Raw genomic sequence first — 18,361 nt, 5'->3', positions numbered from 1 at the left:
TTAAGGAAATAGAAGGCCATAGCATGGTTTGGTGGCTTGTCCACAACCGTTACAACCATGAAGGGTGTAGGAGTAATTTAATTGGTAAAATTTAGAGTTTGAGTTTTTAATAAATGTAAGTTTAAGTTTTATCACGATCACGATTATTAATTTTAAAATTTATAAAATTAACTTAACCGATATAATAATAATAAAAAGAAAGTATGGGTAAGGGAAAGGGCAAGGGGCTCAGGGAAAGGAGGAATTCAACTCAAAAAGCTCAAGCTCGTAAGATGCCAAAACAGAGAAGATTCCAAGAACAGAAATTAAAGCCAACGATACCAACAATAAATGCATAGCTAGTCTGTGTCAATTACAGTAACAACGTCTTCAATCTAGCGTTTTACCTCATCTCTTTCACCCTCCCTCTTTCCCAAAAAGAGGGAAGCAAAAGTAAAAATAACTGTAATAACAGAATGACTGGAGAATTACAACTACTATTTTTATGCTCTACAAGGAAAAAAAAAAAGCCTAGCTAGCTATAGGGCATAACCACCACAAGGGGGGCTGTGGAATTTTGGCGTGCAAGACATTGAGGGGTCAAGATGGACAGGAACAAGGGATCTACAAAAAGATCTGGTCTTATTTGGTCGGTCCTGTATGTCCTCTGCGTTCTTCATCCATTGATGTTGCTGCCCTTTATTCATGGTTTAAGATGCCACTTTCATTCTATTGGACTTGTAACCAGAGCTTTTAATAAGTGAAGAAACAAGCTTCGAACTTCCACTGGAACTTATGCTAGATTGAATGCAGCAGCTTTGTTTTGAATATTTCATGTCTCCCTGTTTCTTAATTTCCCCTTGTTATTTTCTGTTGCCCTTGACATCTCCTTGCAAGCTGGAAAGATAGACCCATAATATTAGTAAGATCAAAAGTCTTAAGGATAAAAAAATAAATACTACATGAGACAGGACATGAGGGCTTACCAGATGTTTGTAGGGCAGCGCTTAGTGTATTTATTTTAATGGAAAGAACACAAGTTGTTGGTGAGCCCAGATGGATTAGGAAATTTTTGTCTTTGCTCATCCACATCCCCCATTAGGTAACCACTATCCTGAAAATGATGTGCTGGTCAATGTTAGTAAGATGGTGTTCCTTGCCTCATATGAGTATATTCTTAGTAAATATCTAATCTGATCTCTCTCAAGTGTAGCTACTACACAGGAGAATGGTCTAAAATGGGCTTAAAAATAAATGGATACCTGATGAGTAGTGAAGTCACTAGGCTTCATTCCTTGAAGAAAAAGCGTAGCAGAATTATCAATAAGAGGATAGTTATTTTCTTCTGTAGCAAAGGTGGCGGTGGTGGCGGAGGCGGTGTCGGCAAAAGCTGTGGGCTGGATAGGACTGTTGCGTCGCAGCGATGGCAGTGGTGGAGACATGCTACTTAAACTCTACATTTTCATGTCAGTGACAGAGATCCTCATCAGCTTAATTTGATCATAAACATTGTGGTTAAATCTTGAACCAAATAATAACCGACCAAACTAAATTCTTTTTCTAGCCCTTAATTTATTACCTCTGGTCTAACCATGAATGCATCACGGTCCATTCCAAAATCATAGAGCGGGGGATTAACAGAGGCAAGCTTCATGGATAGGACCTGTGAAAATTGCAAAATCACCATTGATTTAGTATTCATGCATTTCTATTACACGAACAAAAGAGGGTAATTATCCTTGAATTAAGTGTTATTACTTACCTCCACTTGATTTTGCAGGGACTGAACATAATTAATAATCTCGTCCAGCACAAGGGCCTTCCCAGTAATCTAAAATTAAACACGCCACATGAAGCTGTCAGATATATACGTGCTTTATTTAGAAAGACAAAATTAAGACAAGGAACTGCATTTTTACCTTGTCACAGCCCGGAACAAGAAGCTGTAGTATCTTCATTCTCTCACTGATTTTCTCTCTTCTTACCTAAAACCCATTAACAGAAAACTATTACTTATAATGAGACATGAATTGGCGATACCGTGCAGGATTTAGGAATTTGGGCATGAAGATGTGGTGGTAGTGGTGGAGGAGGAGGAGTAGGAGAGGATGATAAATACAGGTTTAGTTAATCTGATTTTTTTTTTTGTGAGGGTGAAATGGGAAATTACAGTCCTAAAAGAAATTAGTGTGTGTATTGAGCTTTGTAGTGGAGCATAGTATTAGTACCCTCTCAGCAAGGCTGTGGCTGTCTGTTGCCTGGCCCCTCCTTGCTCTTACATGAATGTAGCCTGCTGGAGGCTCTCCAAGAACTTTCTTCTCAACTTTTGGCTTCTTCTCTTCGTGTTTCATGTCACCACTGCATTTATTTTGTCTCTTGCTTTTCACTTTTCTAGCATCCTGTAACAAAAACTATTAAGCTGGTAAGGAATCATATGTGTGTACAGAATCTCAAGCACACACTTAGAACAGAATTTGTAGTGCTATTGTAAATGAACTTTGTTGATTGTGGTCTACCTTTGATTGAGCAGAATTCAAGAACCCATTAGCACTTGCCCTCTTCCTGGCCATGGGAGTTACCTCTTGAGTAACGTGCTCACCAGTTACAAGCTTATCCACCGCGGTTGAGGGGTTTGTGCTCTGTTTTTTAGTCCAAGAAGTCTCATTATCACTAAGAGACACCTTATAGCTATGATCATCAGGATGGCTCCTTTGATGAAATCTAACATCACGACTAGGTGTTTCATGAAAAGTTTCAGGATAGTAAATTTGGGAGAAACCGTTGGTATTGATCATGTTTCCAGCTTCCTCAAAAGAACCATACATGTTGTTGTTCATGTTCTTAGTGGGTGTGGCTATGCTTGGCAAGAAAGCTGAGTCAAGAAACAACGGCTGATGTTGATATGGAAAGGCCGCCATTTGAGAGAGAGAAAGAAGCTTTGGAATTGAAGGTTAGCAAGTTTTCAAGGAAAGTGATTGAAGGGAGAAGCTAAAGAAGGTTGCGATGATGAAACCTAGAAGGCCGCAAGGAAAAAGTGATTCTCTGTGATCAAAATTCGAGTGAGGTCCCCGAGCTTATATGCAGATCAGGAATGAGAGAGAGAGAAAACCACAAAACTACGCATAAATCCATGCAATGCTTTTGTTCATTTGACTAGTCTTATCCTATCAATCCCCACCCCCCTCCCCCTCTCACCTTCATCAAAGCAAAAATAAAAATGAATAGCACTCTTCCAGTTTCCACCAATAATAAATAAAATTGAAAAAAAAAAGGAATAGAATTTTCATTAAAGACAAAATGAAATTAATAGCCTTGTCTTCTCTTACAAGTGAACAATCACCCCATTTGTTTTAGATTCTTGCCTCTTCTTCTTTTTCCCTCTCTTAAGATTGCCTTTTAGGAGGCGTCATAGATGAGTCAGAAGTTTTCAGATAACTTAAGTACCTATGCTTCTGCCGTGTAATGATGGTGATTAAACAGTAGCTTTGGCAGCCTTTTTATTTGGATTTTTTATTAAAAAAAATTAACATAATAATTTAAAAGTATGAACAGCATAATTTTTTTTTTAAAATAGCATTCAGTTTCTCACAATTCTGAATCCCACTAATTTACTCTGTCGTGATTTGAATCACGACACGCCGCGAAATTACTCCTATACGTTTTACTACTGTGAAAGAAAGTTTATTTGGACTAAATTTCTGTAATAGATTCCAAAAAAAAAAAACAGAGATTCTTAGGATTGTGAATATTATTTTTTTATTTTAGATTAAAATCTCCAATGATAAGGAAATAATAATAAATGCAAGCAAGCTAATTAGTACCTTGTACCCAAAACATAAATTATTTTTTAAGTCTTAGATACATTATATTCCATATTGTCTTTGAACTGTGTAGTCCACTTGCTTGTCTCTCATTTATTTCAATAAAAAATCACAATTTTACACGACAAAAGAATATTTAATTAACGCATAATTAAGGTAGAATTACTTGATTGAGAAATAAAAGAAAAAAGATTCTCAAATTAAGGTATGATAAGCTAACTTTCATACCACGAAAAGAAAAACATTTGGTTACCACTCTCATAAAAAATTAAAAAAAAAATCAATTAATAAACAGAAATTGAAAGAATCCAAGTGACTGTAAAAAGTCAAAAAATAATTGGAACAGATTTTGAGAAATTAGAAGGTTACCTTCTTCTTCTTAATTAACTCCCCTTCTTTATGGAACTCACTTTTAAGCCATGTATTCTTCTTGAAGTCCGTCGGTTCTTTAACCGCGGGGTTGCATTATTAATAAATTAAAATTCAGCATTTTAGGCAAACAAAAATCAAATTCCAAGCTGAATCTAGTCCTGTAGAAAGAGATTTGGATATATAATTAAATCCAGGAAAAGCAAGAACCTCGAAAGGTAGGTTAATTAACTGTATCCAATCGGGTTCAGTAATGGAATTCATATCTCTAGACTCTATTTTTGTATCTGATATGGTTATACAATGTTCGCATAGAAAATGATGGAAACAAAACAAGGCCAGTTGTTTGTTTTCCCTTTTTATAAATCTTTTTTTTCTCTTTATTCTTTGTCGTGAATCTCATTAATTTAAGCAAGTTTCAGTTTTAGACGGAATTTTCTGCTTGTTTGACAGCTAATAAAGAAGAAATTGAAAATGAACGCTTACCTGTGGCAAAAAAAAACGAAGAAATGGTGGGTCATTTATGGTGCTGTCCTAAAAACATAAATTGCCAAGACTACGCAAAGCTTATCGATCTAAACAAAAGATTTCTTCTGAAATCATAAATTCAGCTATGTGATTAGCTGGTATTGAACTCAAATCCACAAGCATGTGAAAGTATAGAAGAAAAGGAAGCAAGAACAACGACCTCATCTATAAAAGTTGATCAACTTGTTCATTTATTTTAATTAGATTGTACGTGCTTAATTATGTTAAAATTCACAAGACATATTTCATGTATTTTCTGGTTTAAAAATATATAAATTCACTCAAAAACCATATCAAAAATAAATTTATTTTATATTTCCATAACTAAACATGTTTCTTGCTTCTGTCTGTGTATACGAGTAAAACACAACCTAATAAAGTCATACTCAAATAAGATCAACAAAGCCTAGCTAACTCAGAGCCACATCGGGATTGTTCATGCACCATGCAAAATTTACCCAAGTTCTACGGGTCATGATTCCCGAAAATATTGTTTTTTGCTGCACGAAAAACGATACACCCACAGGGCATTTATGCTCGAAGTTTTCTTCGTAGTACAATAATCTATATAATGTGCAGCCTATGTGTCTCATGCTGGGTGGAATGTTTTGCTATCGCTCCCTCCTCTGGCTCATAAGTTCATTGCACCTTGCAGGTAGAAGCTTGTGACCTGTGATGAAAACAAACAAAAAAAAAACACAACTGTTCTCCATCGTAATCTTCGCTTCCTTTGCTCAGGTACGGGTAAAACAAATAACGGAGTTATCGGATATGTACACCTTTATGTCTCTCTATTTCACTTGAACATCATTGACCAGTTTTCTACATCTGATTAATCGAGATGAAGAATTTACATGCTGCCAGGCAAAATGGTGAGCATGACTTTTTTTTAGCTAAAAATATTAAAAAATAATATAAATTATATTTTAAGATATTATTTAAAAAGTTAAGTTTTTTTATTAAATTAATTATTTGACCTCTTATTAAAATCTTGATAATTTTATTATCTATATATTAAAAAATAATAAATAGTTTCAAAAAACATTTATGTATTTCTTTTATGTATGATTGTTTCTCTTTTATTTATTTTGACTTTATTTATATATGTTCTGGCGACTCTCTGTCCTTAACAAGAAAAATTGAAAAACAAGAAAAATAGTTTTTTCAAGTTTATATGAATGCTAAAGGCATATATACATGCATCAGATTAAATAGGAAAGTAATTTTTTTTATTTAACAATAAATATATAATGGAATCAACTTGCATATCAATTTAAAATAATTAAATATATTTTTAAATGATAAATTCTTTTAAATATTGCTTTCAAATTAAGCTGATTTCAAAAAGTTAAGGGAATAGTCCTACTTAATTATATATCCCGTCTATTTCTAAAATTTCAAGGATGTAATATACATATACTTCAAAATGCTCCTAGCTAAGAATATAAAACTAGAGAAAGAAAGAATTGCTTATGATTCTCATTTCCTTCTGAACCTACAGTAAATATAATAATACTATGGGGCATCCCATCCGCTCAACCCTTTCTTATCAAACCTATTCAGAACAGGTTTGTGTGCATGAAATGTATCTAATTAACAAGAAAATATTGGGAAAAATAATAAAGAAAAAAAATCAATTAATGATGTATACATTTTGGATGGTGGGGATTGACCGATATATGGGGGTTCGATCGAAATGATTGTGAGGTTGAATTTGTAATTTTCTTGAAAAGTAGATTTCCATTTATTTATTTTGTAAAAAATCAAACATGTAATTAGATAGAGCTCCAATTAATTATATATAATTTCTAATTTAAATGTTTTTGTTCGATCGAATAGTTATACTCTCACTTCACGAACATTTGAACGTTACGGAAAACTACAGATAGTGTTACGATTTGTAACTTCAACAATTTCTTGTTTGTCATAAATTGTTGAGTTAAAACGGAGATAACAATCGGTAATTAAATTTTGAAAGAGAAAAATAAATATTATCACATTTTAGCAATTATAACAATAATTAGCTTAATAATTTAATTCTTAGATCACATAATTAATTTACAATCATAAACCAAATACAAAAGCTAGCAAGTTATAAAAAAAATATTAAATGATCAGTAATATATATATATATATATATATATATATATATATATATCATAATATTTTGTCTTAACTCTCACGAAGAAAAACTAATTAATATTTTAAAATATATATCTAATAAAAACTGTGTTTTTCTTTGAACATCCTAGTATAATATTGATCTTTAATTCTCAAAATTAGTCATTGTATACCCATACCTATGTGTTTTACCTTACATATTCCCTAGTGGCCTCAATGCTTCACAGAGATGAGACAACCTTATTCCACGTTAAGCATAAAATGGATAATTAAAAAAAAAAAGAAAAAGATTGTGCCAGGCACTCACGCACGTACATGTATATTTATATATACAACCGTTAAAAGTACAAAATTACAATGGCAGCATTATTGATTTACTTTTTTGACTAGCTAGAAGCGGGTAGGTACGTAGCAGTAATTAAATGATCGATCTTTACCACCAAGCAGGAAAAGAGAAACTAAGAAGATCGTCAAAAGTCTTTCCATAAAGACTCCACCAATCTGTAAAGGAGAGCATAAATTTTGAGGGATGTAGCTTTTTGGGTTTGTTTTTCTGGAGATTATTAGTTTGAATATTATAAATTTTAGTAGTATTAAAGGTTTATCTGACAATTAATTTCTAGACCTAATCTAAACATCCACAGCTACGTGAAACAAAAAAAGAAAAAGAGAGCAGCGAATTCATAGAATTGTCACTTAGGCCTCCGATCGATCGGAATACATAGCTAGCTAGAAGGAGGACGACCATGAGAAATTAAACATGAACCATGTACTCAATGTACAGATGTAAGTAATTTAGAGTCTATGAGTTGAAGAGGGGCCTAGTTAGCTACTTACCCTCTCATGTCCCTGTGGTGTTTGTTACAAGAGTTGATAACCTGTACTCAATATAAGCTCTGTATTTTCACTTTCAGGTGCTCTCTGTCAAATCTGTGCTGTGAAAACCACCACTCAGTTTTTCCCATAATTTCAAGCTCCCAGCTGGAGCTCTTTGGGGGTGGGACCCATCGGCTTTCTCTTCTTAAATATCCTAGTCAATATTTTCAATGGTGGAATCGATAAGATGTATAAAGCAGTAGTGGTTGGTAAATTAAATTTAATTTGTACTGTTTTCACAAGGAGATTTGAGATTGAAATGGGTTTTTCATGGGAGGTGAAAAATGGACCTGGGATCGTCAATCCAGAACTGGAATGGGGAATTGGGATTTGAGGAGCTTATACCGTTACTGTAGAATATTTATAGTTCTTATGTGTATCAAATAAATATATTTGTAGCTTGTGTGTGTGTGTGTTTGCTACTTTAATTAAGGCTTCAATGATTACTTGAGAAATTTCCCTCACTATATGTGTTAATTTACTTCATATTCTTGAATTGCAAATATCAAAGAACCGCCAAATACAATAAGTTTCCAGGAAGTTACTTGATCATGATCTCAGTGCATGAGATCGGGGGAGCCTCGATCATATTGCACAGGCTTTTTTTGGTCATTGCAGACTACTTGAATATTATTGGAGTCAACATTACGTAGATAAATTGATGAAGGCTTGCATTTAATATTATCGAGAAATATTGAGTAATTAAACATATACAATGTAGTAGAGCAGAAGGTTATCAAATATTAATTGCTTGCTCTTCTAAGTTCAAACCATGGACCGACCATGACCCACCGAAACTCATACAAATCAAGCATATGATAATTTATGCTGGCATCGATCTGGGGCAAAGATTTACAACATACCGAATACCGACATTGAAGTATGCCAAATTGAATTCATTTTAGTAGGACCTAGCTAATTGTAATCAAGACCTGATACTTGTATACAGAATTTAAACTCACGTTTAAATTGTTCTTGTTTGATCTGTCCTCAAAACGTCCGAAGAAACTAGAGATCAAAGGGATCAGAGATTGGAGTGCCTAGCTAACCACCTTTATCTGTGTACAGTTTGGTGGGGGCATAGAAATCTTGAATTGTTCGTTTAGCATATCATAAAGGTTTTTGTGGGCCGTAAGTACCTTATGAAAGCGACGAGACGGCAATACGCGTGATGCTAGGGTTGTTTCTCTTTTGGCCCTATTTCGGAAATCAGGTTCACTGCCTTTGGTTTTAGCTAGTTTCCTCCATTCATCCCAAGACAAGCATTAAGTCTTTGATTAGATAAATAGATATACCGATTCGTATCCTGCATGCATGTATAAAGCTGAACTCTACCCATTACATATATGGTGTTGGTTTAAAGTTTATCTTTTGAACAAACACAACAGTATTTTGAAAGAAAAGGAAAGTAAAAGTTGTGCATGGAGATGATTCAATATCTTATTCTTTATTGTAAAGTTCCTTGAATATTCTCGACACTTGATGACATCAAATGATCGTTAGGAGAACTAGCTAATTAGATGCCTCGCAAGTTACCTGCATTAATATTTTTTTTCTTTTTAACGACAGACAAGTATGTTTTGTTAAAGAACACTAGTGTGTGCGTGTGCGTACACACACATCAATACCAAAACAATCACTAACTAGTGCGGCAATTGCATACGCAACCACTGTGCACTGGTAAGTTTGTAGAGAGTACTTAATTATAGCACTTCATCCAAAATATATAGAAAAAGAAACTGAAGTCATAAGGAGTAAAACCATCCCGACGTGCAATAACAGGGAATAGCAAGGACGACGCTCTTGTCAAGGGTGTAATCCAAAAACAAACACTTAATGTTCAGTGAGCTACTCTAAATAGGATTGCTTTAGTTCTTCCAAATCCTCGAATCCTTAATTAAATCTGTTGTCCACAAGTTGCACAAATATCCAAGAAAAATACAGTTGGAAAATTTAAGGAAATAGCTAGCATAAGGGAAAATGACAGGAACGTAGATCAATTTGCATTCAACCGTTAATTTGTAGTGAAAAAGACTTGATTACAATACACATGTACAAACAAGTACTGTTTACTTTTCGTGGACCACTTCATTAGTTTATCCTGGTGAGATTTGGTTAGCAGGCTATCTTTGATAGAATTCGATCATGCATGCATGGTCTCGTTATCTCCACATAAACGGTCAGTGCCAACTTGACACTGAGAGCTTTACATATCAGTAAAGTAGAAAGAAAACAACAACAGTCTTGATTTGAGGATCTTGAGATGATAACTATCTTTGAAGCTAATAAGAACTTCTTTGCGAGATCAAGATTGCATAAAATCAGTGTTGTATTCTCTTGATTAGACATTAAGTGGTGTTCAATTTAAAACGACAAAGGAAAAACACGTATAAGATTGTGAGTTCAAATGCCGCCGCTGTTTCTTGAGAGAAGAAATGTTCCACGTCTATCACTGAAGGGTAAGAACCAAATGGATAAAAGATGCCATTGCTTAAAAATGACACTAGCTAGTTGTAGAAACAATCAAAGGACGTAAACCTGACTTGGGAAAAGAGGAAGCTGACGACCAGCTCTGCTAGTTAGCTATCAAATATTTTAATTAGGAGAGACAAATTGTGATGTTGCATGGTAATGAACTGGAATTTTCATGTCATTGTTCGTGCACCGCGTTGTTTGTAATTCTTTAAATCTTTAAAATGGACGGCTTTGGACCCCATTTTTACACAATATCTTCGGACCGTTTGGAGATATTAGTGTTAAAATAATTAAGATGAAGATTAAAATTCTTAATGATTTGTATATTATAAGTGTTTAGTTTTAAATTAAATAAAAAAATGTATATATAGGTTAAATTGAAAGTATTATTTTATTTTTAATAAATAAAATTATATAAATATTATTTAATAATTAAAAATGATAGTAATGAACCGTGTTGAAAGAAATTAAAATACGCTCGACTGTCAGTTCAATCTCCAGTGCCTGAAATCCATGCTCACAACCAGACACACCATAGATACGTATGCAAGTGTATGTGTTGTACATGGTTTGAATACAACAGTAATGTCAAATTGCCATTCTTGCCAATGGAGGTATATCGAGGCCTGGCGTGGAGGTGCCTCTTGCATCTTGAAAGAGGTGCTGGCTTAAGAACGTTCGTTCTCATAGTTATGCTAATGATTGATTCGGGGTATCTTCATTATTTCCCATAACTTATTAGCTGCTCTTTGAATTGATCAAGTGTTTAATGAAGGCGATTGAATTTAAAAGTACATAGTGGTAGTAAACAAACGAAAGACAATCTTATGAATGATAAATTTACCGCGTCTAGCTAGGAGCACACATATCAAATTTTGACAATTGAAACTAGCTAGATGTTCATAAAGGACTCCCCCATTGCTTAATACTTGGGATTTAAAGTACAGTTTAATCGTATACATCCAATATTTGAGAGGAGTGGGAAGGAATTTAAAATTAGAGGTGCATTAAAGTGAATGAATCAATTGCTACGCTCTAATAAATCAATTTAAACATTGGTTATTGAGTTGAGTTTGATTTATTTATAACATAAGTCTAGTTCAATATTTAGAAGAGTTAGTAAGAGAATCAACTACTTTATTCATATTCATATATATATATATATATATATATATATATAATTCATATGAAGAAGTAGTTTTACTTTGAAAAAAAAAATAGTTTTTTTTCCTTTTATCTTTGATTCTTTATATTAACTTGATAAAATTTACAAAGATATTTTTATTGTCAAATATCTCTTTTATTTTAGTATAAACTAACACTAAAGTAATTGATTTAGAAACAAAAAAATGAATTTTCAAATCATTAATAAGTTTTCTTTTAATCTATATTAAAAATACCATCTTACCTCTTTCAAGGACCTATTTAGTATTGTAATGTTAATAATTTTTTTATAATTGAGATAATATATATTAATATGAAAACTAGAGTCATTGCGACAATGTTACTAGAAAATGGAACAATATGTCCTCACGTTCATGAACAAAATGGAACAATAGAAAGACTTTATAGGCATATTATAGAAATTGACCTTATTCTTCTAAGACAATGTAAAGCTCTATTTTATTTTTAGAATTATATTTTTCACACTTCAGTTTATCTCATCAATCATATACCTACTCTTGTTCTTACAAATCAATCTTTGTTTGATTATTTGTTTCAATAGTCTCCTAATTATCATTTTTTATATACTTTTGGATGTCTCTGTTTTTCTTTTTTACATCCATATAATAATCATAAATTGAATTTTCAATCTTCTTCATGTTGTTTTTTTGCTACAGTTCCTCTCACCTTAGTTATCAATGTTTTGATATTAAATCTCATCACACGTATATCTCTCGTTATATCCGTTTTCATGAACATGTTTTTTTGTATGATAATTCTAAATAGATTGAATGGATCTTAGATCAAAACCACACACCACCTCCTACTACCATCCTTATACATCTAACCCACCCCTCATTGTTCACCGGTCATGACACACCACCCCATCTTGCCTTTACCTCTGCCCTGCATTCACCTTCTACCAAAACACCACAACCTCCAATTTTCCCTTGCCGATCACTATATGCATCTTTTTCTCACCATTTTATTGCATGTACAAGTTGTAGATCAGTATTCTCTGCACTCTAGCGAAATGTCTCTGCTAGTGCTATGACACCCTCTGGTTCCTGCTCTGCTTCCCTTATTCTACCAGTCACCGGACTACTGCAGACTCTGTCTCTGCTACCAACCTCATTGTTGTTACCAGTCCTTTACTTGTGGCAGCTTCTCCACCGGCTTCTTTACCTGGTCCGAATCTAGTGGTTGACCTTTTTGCTTATCTATTGCAGCAGGACACCTTTGTGACACCATCATCTTCTATATCACCATCGTTGCTCAGTCGTCACCCTATGGTCCTTAGACTGCGGCAGCGGCAACCCAAAACCATAAATCTAGTGGCTCTATTGCAACTGATATAACTGCCACCCGGGTATTGCTCTCTCATTCCTCTAAACCTCTTGCCTTACCTGATGCTGATAAATATGTTGATTGACATGATGTTATATGTGATGAGATCAAGGCATTACGTTCCAATCACACTTGGTTCCTAATGCCCTTTCATCCTTCGATGAATGTTATTGGCAGCTGATGGGTATATCAGATCAAACATCGTGTTGATGACAGTATTGAACGTTATAAAGCTAGTCTAGTTGCTAGGGGCTTTATCCAACAAGAAGGCATTGATTATTCTAAAACTTTCATCCCAATTATTAAGTGGGCCACCGTCATATTAGTCTTTTCCATTGCGATTTCACATAATTGAAAGATTCATCAACACGATATTAATAATGCTTTTCTTAATTGTGTTCTTACTGAAAAGGTCTACATGAAGCAACATGTCATGTGTATAGATTGTACAAGTTATTATATGGTTTAAAACAGGCATCAAGAGTATGGTCCACTCGTCTGTGAGATTTTTACTCTCCATTAGTTTCCTTGCCGACATCAAGAGTATGGTCCACTCGTCTATGAGATTTTTACTCTCCATTGGTTTCCTTGCCTCCAAGGTTAACACCTCCTTGTTTATCTTATGTACTGATACTAATATCTTTTATCTCCTGATATATGTTGATGATATTCTACTTGCGGGAAACAACTTTTCCATGCTTCATTGTTTAATCTAGTCACTAAATTCAGAATTCAAGTTTTGTGACTTAGGTAATGTTCACTACTTTCTGGGTGTTAAAGTTCAGTCTATGGGTATGGGTCTGATATTGTGCTGACATAAATATATCCTTGACATCCTCACCCAGGCTGGTATAACTTCTTGCAAACTTGTTGATACTACATTCTCTCATTCTAAACTTGCTATACAGCTGGATTATTCATTCTCTGATCCCACATGATTTTGTCAAATCGTGGGTGTTCTTTAATATCTTACCTTCACTTGCTCAGATATCTGCTTTGTTGTTAATAAAGTCTGTCAGTTCATGCATGCTTCTACAAATTCTCATTGGGTTAAACGCATTCTCCACTACCTCAAAGGAACTACATCCAATGGTTTTCATATCACTCGAGGTGCCTCTTTTGCTCTACATGGTTTTACAGATGAAGATTGGGTTAGTAATATTAATGATCACAAGTCTACGGGTGGCTATCTTGTTTTCTTTGGTGAGACACCGATTTCATGAAAATTCGGCAAGCAACGTACAATTACTCACTCCTTTATTGAGGCTAAGTATAAATCCTTAGTAGATGGTACTGCTGAGGTCATCTGGCTTTAATATTTATTAATAGATCTACAGGTTCCCTCCATCTCTACTCCTACTATTTGGTGTGATAATCATGACGCGACCTATCTCTCAGCAAATCCTATCTTTCATGCTCGTACTAAGCATATTGAGGCAGATTATCATTTTATCCGCGATCAGGTTGTGAGGAAAGAAATTGAAATTCGTATTATCCTTTCTCGGGATCAACTTGCTAATGTCTTCGCCAAACCACTTTCCATTGTATCCTTTACTACTTTTAGGTTCAAGCTGAGGATGGAGGATTGATCCTCCACCCTCAGCTTGAAATGACATATTATAAAATGTATAACATGTATATCTCTAAATAAAAAATTAATGTATGATTATTCCAATGTTATAATCCCTATTGTTACCATCGTGTTATGCCACACATACATAAATAGGAAAGGTTGGCTAAGGCCAACCTTAAATAAAAAATTAATGTATGATTATTCCAATGTTATAATCCCTAATGCTAAGGCCAACCTAAGTCATTTTGTTATTCTTATCTCTAACAAGTAATATAATATGCTAAAAATATTTTAACATAAAAAAATTAATTTTTAATTATGATTTCTTAAACTCATACAATATGTGTGAGCATATATATTTCTTATAAGAATAATTATTAATTTAGAAAAAAAACTAAGAAAAAAATGAATAAGATATATATATATATATATTACATATGTGGGTAAGGGGGTGGTGGCTAGTTTTATTAAGAGTGTTATTTAATTTATCATATGTGTTTTGGGGCGTCAGGCTCAGAAATGAACTTACATCACTATGAGCAAAACTGTGAGGGTGGTAAGACACAAAACGGATAATATATGTCAAGTTGGGTCGGGCTGTGACATTTGGTATCAGAGCCAATCTCACTAGCTGTCTGATTGTGCTAACAGGGTCATTAGGCTACTTAAAGAGAGTGGATTGAATATCCAACATCGACAAATGATGTGTGGTAGCTGACCTTATTAAAAATGCTAACGGATGACGTGTGGTAGCTGACCTTATTAAAAATGCTAGCTATCAACTTGTTAAATGTATTCTAGAGTGTCAGGCTCATAAATGAGCTCGTATCACTAAAAATAAAATCATGAGATCAGTAAAGTCCAAAATAGATAATATATGGCAGGTTGAGCCGAACTATTACAATATACACATATCATTTTAATAAAATTAATGAAAGAAAAAAGATTTTCAAATAGAATTACTTAAAAGACAAGCATCTTTGATCATACATGTAATTTTTTATATAAATTATAGAAAAATTTGTTATTTTAATTTTAAAAAATAAAACTCGTAGTAAACAACTATGTTTTTGGTTAAAGATCTGGCATGCCCTCCTTTATTTCAAAATCAAAGTAATTTCCAGCACCTATTAATTTTAGTTTTAAAGAAAAACAATACTAATCAAATAATATTTAAAGTTAAAAAATATTTAAAAACAGTTATACTTTAAAATACAATTAAGTTATAGAAATCATTTAATATATAGAGATTATGCTGCTAAAGACCTGCGGCTCTTTGTAAAACTTTTTCATTCTCAACTTGCATTAATTATGAATCAGGCCTTCCGGTCATTGGCATACATGAGTTTAATTTCTAGTATTTGTTTTTGAAATTAAAATTTTCAGAACTTTATATCTATATAAGAGGTAAATATGGTATTTTTTTTTATACATGTTTTATTAGTACTTTAGAATAGAAAAGACAAACACAAAAAAGAAAAAAAATTAATTAAAGAAAAAAAATACTAAAAAAATATTATTTTTAGATAAAAAAACATTTAAAAATGATTATACTTTAAAAATACAATAATACCAAATGTATGCAAAGTCGTAGAATTACTTGTTGCTAGAGACAGCATAAAAGGTGAACATGTGGTCATTCTCATATATTAACAATATCATCTTAGATTTTGGAATTCTATTTTAAATAGTGTTTTATAAAAATTTAAATTTTATTTTTTTATTATATTTTTTATTGTTTTGATAGCTAATATTAAAAATAATTTTTTTAAAAAATATATTATTTTAATATATTTTCAACAAAAAAACACTTAAAAAATAATCATTACCATATTTCTAAACACCCTTTATTTTGATTAGTGTTTTAAGACAAAAACAATAAATATAAAAGATAATAAATATTTTTAATTAAAACAAAAAAACATAAATAAACGTTTTTCCAGGAGAGTTTTTAAATGAATATCTATATTTAAAAAAAAACATATCCTTTTTATTTCTATTTTTATATCCAAACTAATAATTAACCAGTACTTAATTAATTGTCTAACTTCCTATTTTAAAGTTCAATACTTAGATCTAGGACATATATTTATGCCTTCAACGAGATCGGGCTGCTGCTGGAAAAGCAAAAGGTGAGATTAGGTCGACGAATCTGAGTTCATCTTTCGCAACAATTCAATTAAACATGATATATATTTTTTAAAATAAAAAATTGTAGCTCGAAAATGACAATTAATTGATTTAATGGCTACACAGAGGGGAAAACGATCGCCATCAAAATACATCAATCAGGGTCAGTAATACTATCTGCGAGTCTTACTCTGTTACTGTGGAATTTCAAAGCATTCACACCAGAGATTTTGATGTTTCCAAATTCAAGCACGGATTGTCCACGAAATTGCCTACAAATGCAACCAACACTCTCCTTGAAAGAAGCTAAATGTTTCTTTCATTGAGAAATTTCTCTCAGATAACTGTAAAAAAACGAAATTCAAACGAACAAAAATGACTTTGGTCCATGCTGCAGATAGCGAAGCTCAGTACGAGATGATCCATGACAACAGTATGTGGAGAACAGCCAGCCATACGCGTTTTCCCAGGAACATTGAAAGCAGAAGCAAGTTTCCCGGTCATTTTTTTAATGTAGCACGTACACAATGTTTCCTTTTCCTCTGTTTTTTTACGTTTACCTTTTTTTTAATTAATATAAATATTATATATTTCAACTAATCGTGTAAACTTTGAAGTTAAAAACTATAGAAACATCTATTAATTTAAAAAAAAAACTTAAATTCATGACAATTAAAATATAAACATAAAACATGACCACTTGAACTTTTCCTGAGAATTTTTATATTTACGTATGGTTAGTCTTAGTTAATTATTGATTTTATTTTTAAAAGGGAGGTATTTGTTACACATAAAAAATCAAATCTAGAACTCATAAAAAAATAGCAAAAATATCTTTCACATGATACATTTTTTATCTTCTCTCTTTTTTTTTATTCATTTTGACACTATAAAATTTATCAAAAGTTACCATGGTTGTTTTCATTTTTTAAATGTCTTAGACATCAAGTATATTTTTGATATTGTGGTGAGTTATATTTTTTAAATATGTTTTTTATTTAAAAATATATTAAAATTATTTAATATAGTACATCAAAATTATCAAAAAATTCAAAAAAAAATATTGATTTGATATTTTTTCAAACTAAACTTATAAAAATATAATTAAAAAATCAAATAATGCTTGAAAAAGCAAAGAATCTCAAAATCTTGGCAAGTATCTCAAAATCTTGACGAATTTCAAGTTATAAGTTTGCTTTATATTAAATTTACCCCAGTGGAAGAAGATAAAAATTTAATTTTTTAATTTTAAAGGATATAATTTAATTTGTTAAATTCTAAATTTTTTCTTTAAAGATTATCAATTTAAATTTCATAAATTTTAAAGCCTCTTAAAATTTATATAGTCATTAATTTTAGAATTTGTGAGATTAATCAAGTTAATTCAAATATCTACATTAAAAAAATTAATTTTAAAATGGGAGCATGGGGAGAATTAATAGACATTTTTCCAGGAAATTTTATGGTATAATATATACCGTGAAAAGTAAATATTACAAAGGAAAAGGAAATGGGAATTAAACAGGGGGGGAGGGGGGCATGGCCCTCTCTGCCTTCCCGGAGGAACATCACATGTATATACCCCACGGGGCACATGCTTAACAGCTTTAAGGTTGCGGTCGCTGAAGTTCATGCACCCACGACTGCTGTTATTTGTTTCCTCATTTACAAACAGTACCATTTTCTGGTAAAATTATAAATACCTTATATGAGTTAGGTAATATAAAATAATCACGTGGAAAATGCAGAAAATGCCTATATATATATATATATATATACACAAAAATGGATGGTCAATTAGACTTCTGACTCACAGGGAAGGCTCCTTTCAATTTTCACAATTTCTTCCCATTCATAATTCTTCTCAAAAAGTCAAGAATTACAAGCTACAACATATTTGTTTTTGTGGTCAAAGTTATGATTAAAGTTAGAACAATTCAATTATACATAAAATTCAATTATAAAAACTAGTTTTCTT

General features: G+C 32.4%; 1 protein-coding gene across 4 annotated transcripts; it reads right to left on the bottom strand.

The window, feature by feature from the left end:
- Window positions 1-316: 316 nt before the first annotated feature.
- LOC105109185 (transcription factor bHLH137-like) lies at window positions 317-3,157 on the bottom strand. Of its 4 annotated transcripts, none has more exons than XM_011003803.1 (8): window positions 2,496-3,155; window positions 2,208-2,390; window positions 1,899-1,964; window positions 1,742-1,810; window positions 1,559-1,642; window positions 1,241-1,433; window positions 966-1,083; window positions 317-876 (listed from the first exon to the last, which is right to left on the bottom strand). In XM_011003803.1, the coding sequence occupies exons 1-7, from the start codon at window positions 2,895-2,897 to the stop codon at window positions 1,001-1,003; spliced, it is 1,080 nt and encodes a 359-aa protein (XP_011002105.1). In that variant the 5' UTR covers window positions 2,898-3,155; the 3' UTR covers window positions 317-876; window positions 966-1,000. The 4 variants fall into 4 exon arrangements, with proteins under 4 accessions (XP_011002105.1, XP_011002104.1, XP_011002106.1 ...); XM_011003802.1 differs by having other exon boundaries at window positions 966-1,093; window positions 1,242-1,433; window positions 2,496-3,149; XM_011003804.1 differs by having other exon boundaries at window positions 966-1,093; window positions 1,242-1,433; window positions 2,208-2,378; window positions 2,496-3,146.
- Window positions 3,158-18,361: the final 15,204 nt, after the last annotated feature.

This window comes from Populus euphratica, unplaced genomic scaffold (assembly GCF_000495115.2).
Source record: "Populus euphratica unplaced genomic scaffold, PopEup_1.0 scaffold341.1, whole genome shotgun sequence".
Taxonomy (NCBI): Eukaryota; Viridiplantae; Streptophyta; class Magnoliopsida; order Malpighiales; family Salicaceae; genus Populus; species Populus euphratica.
This window is presented reverse-complemented; position numbering and strand designations above follow the sequence as displayed.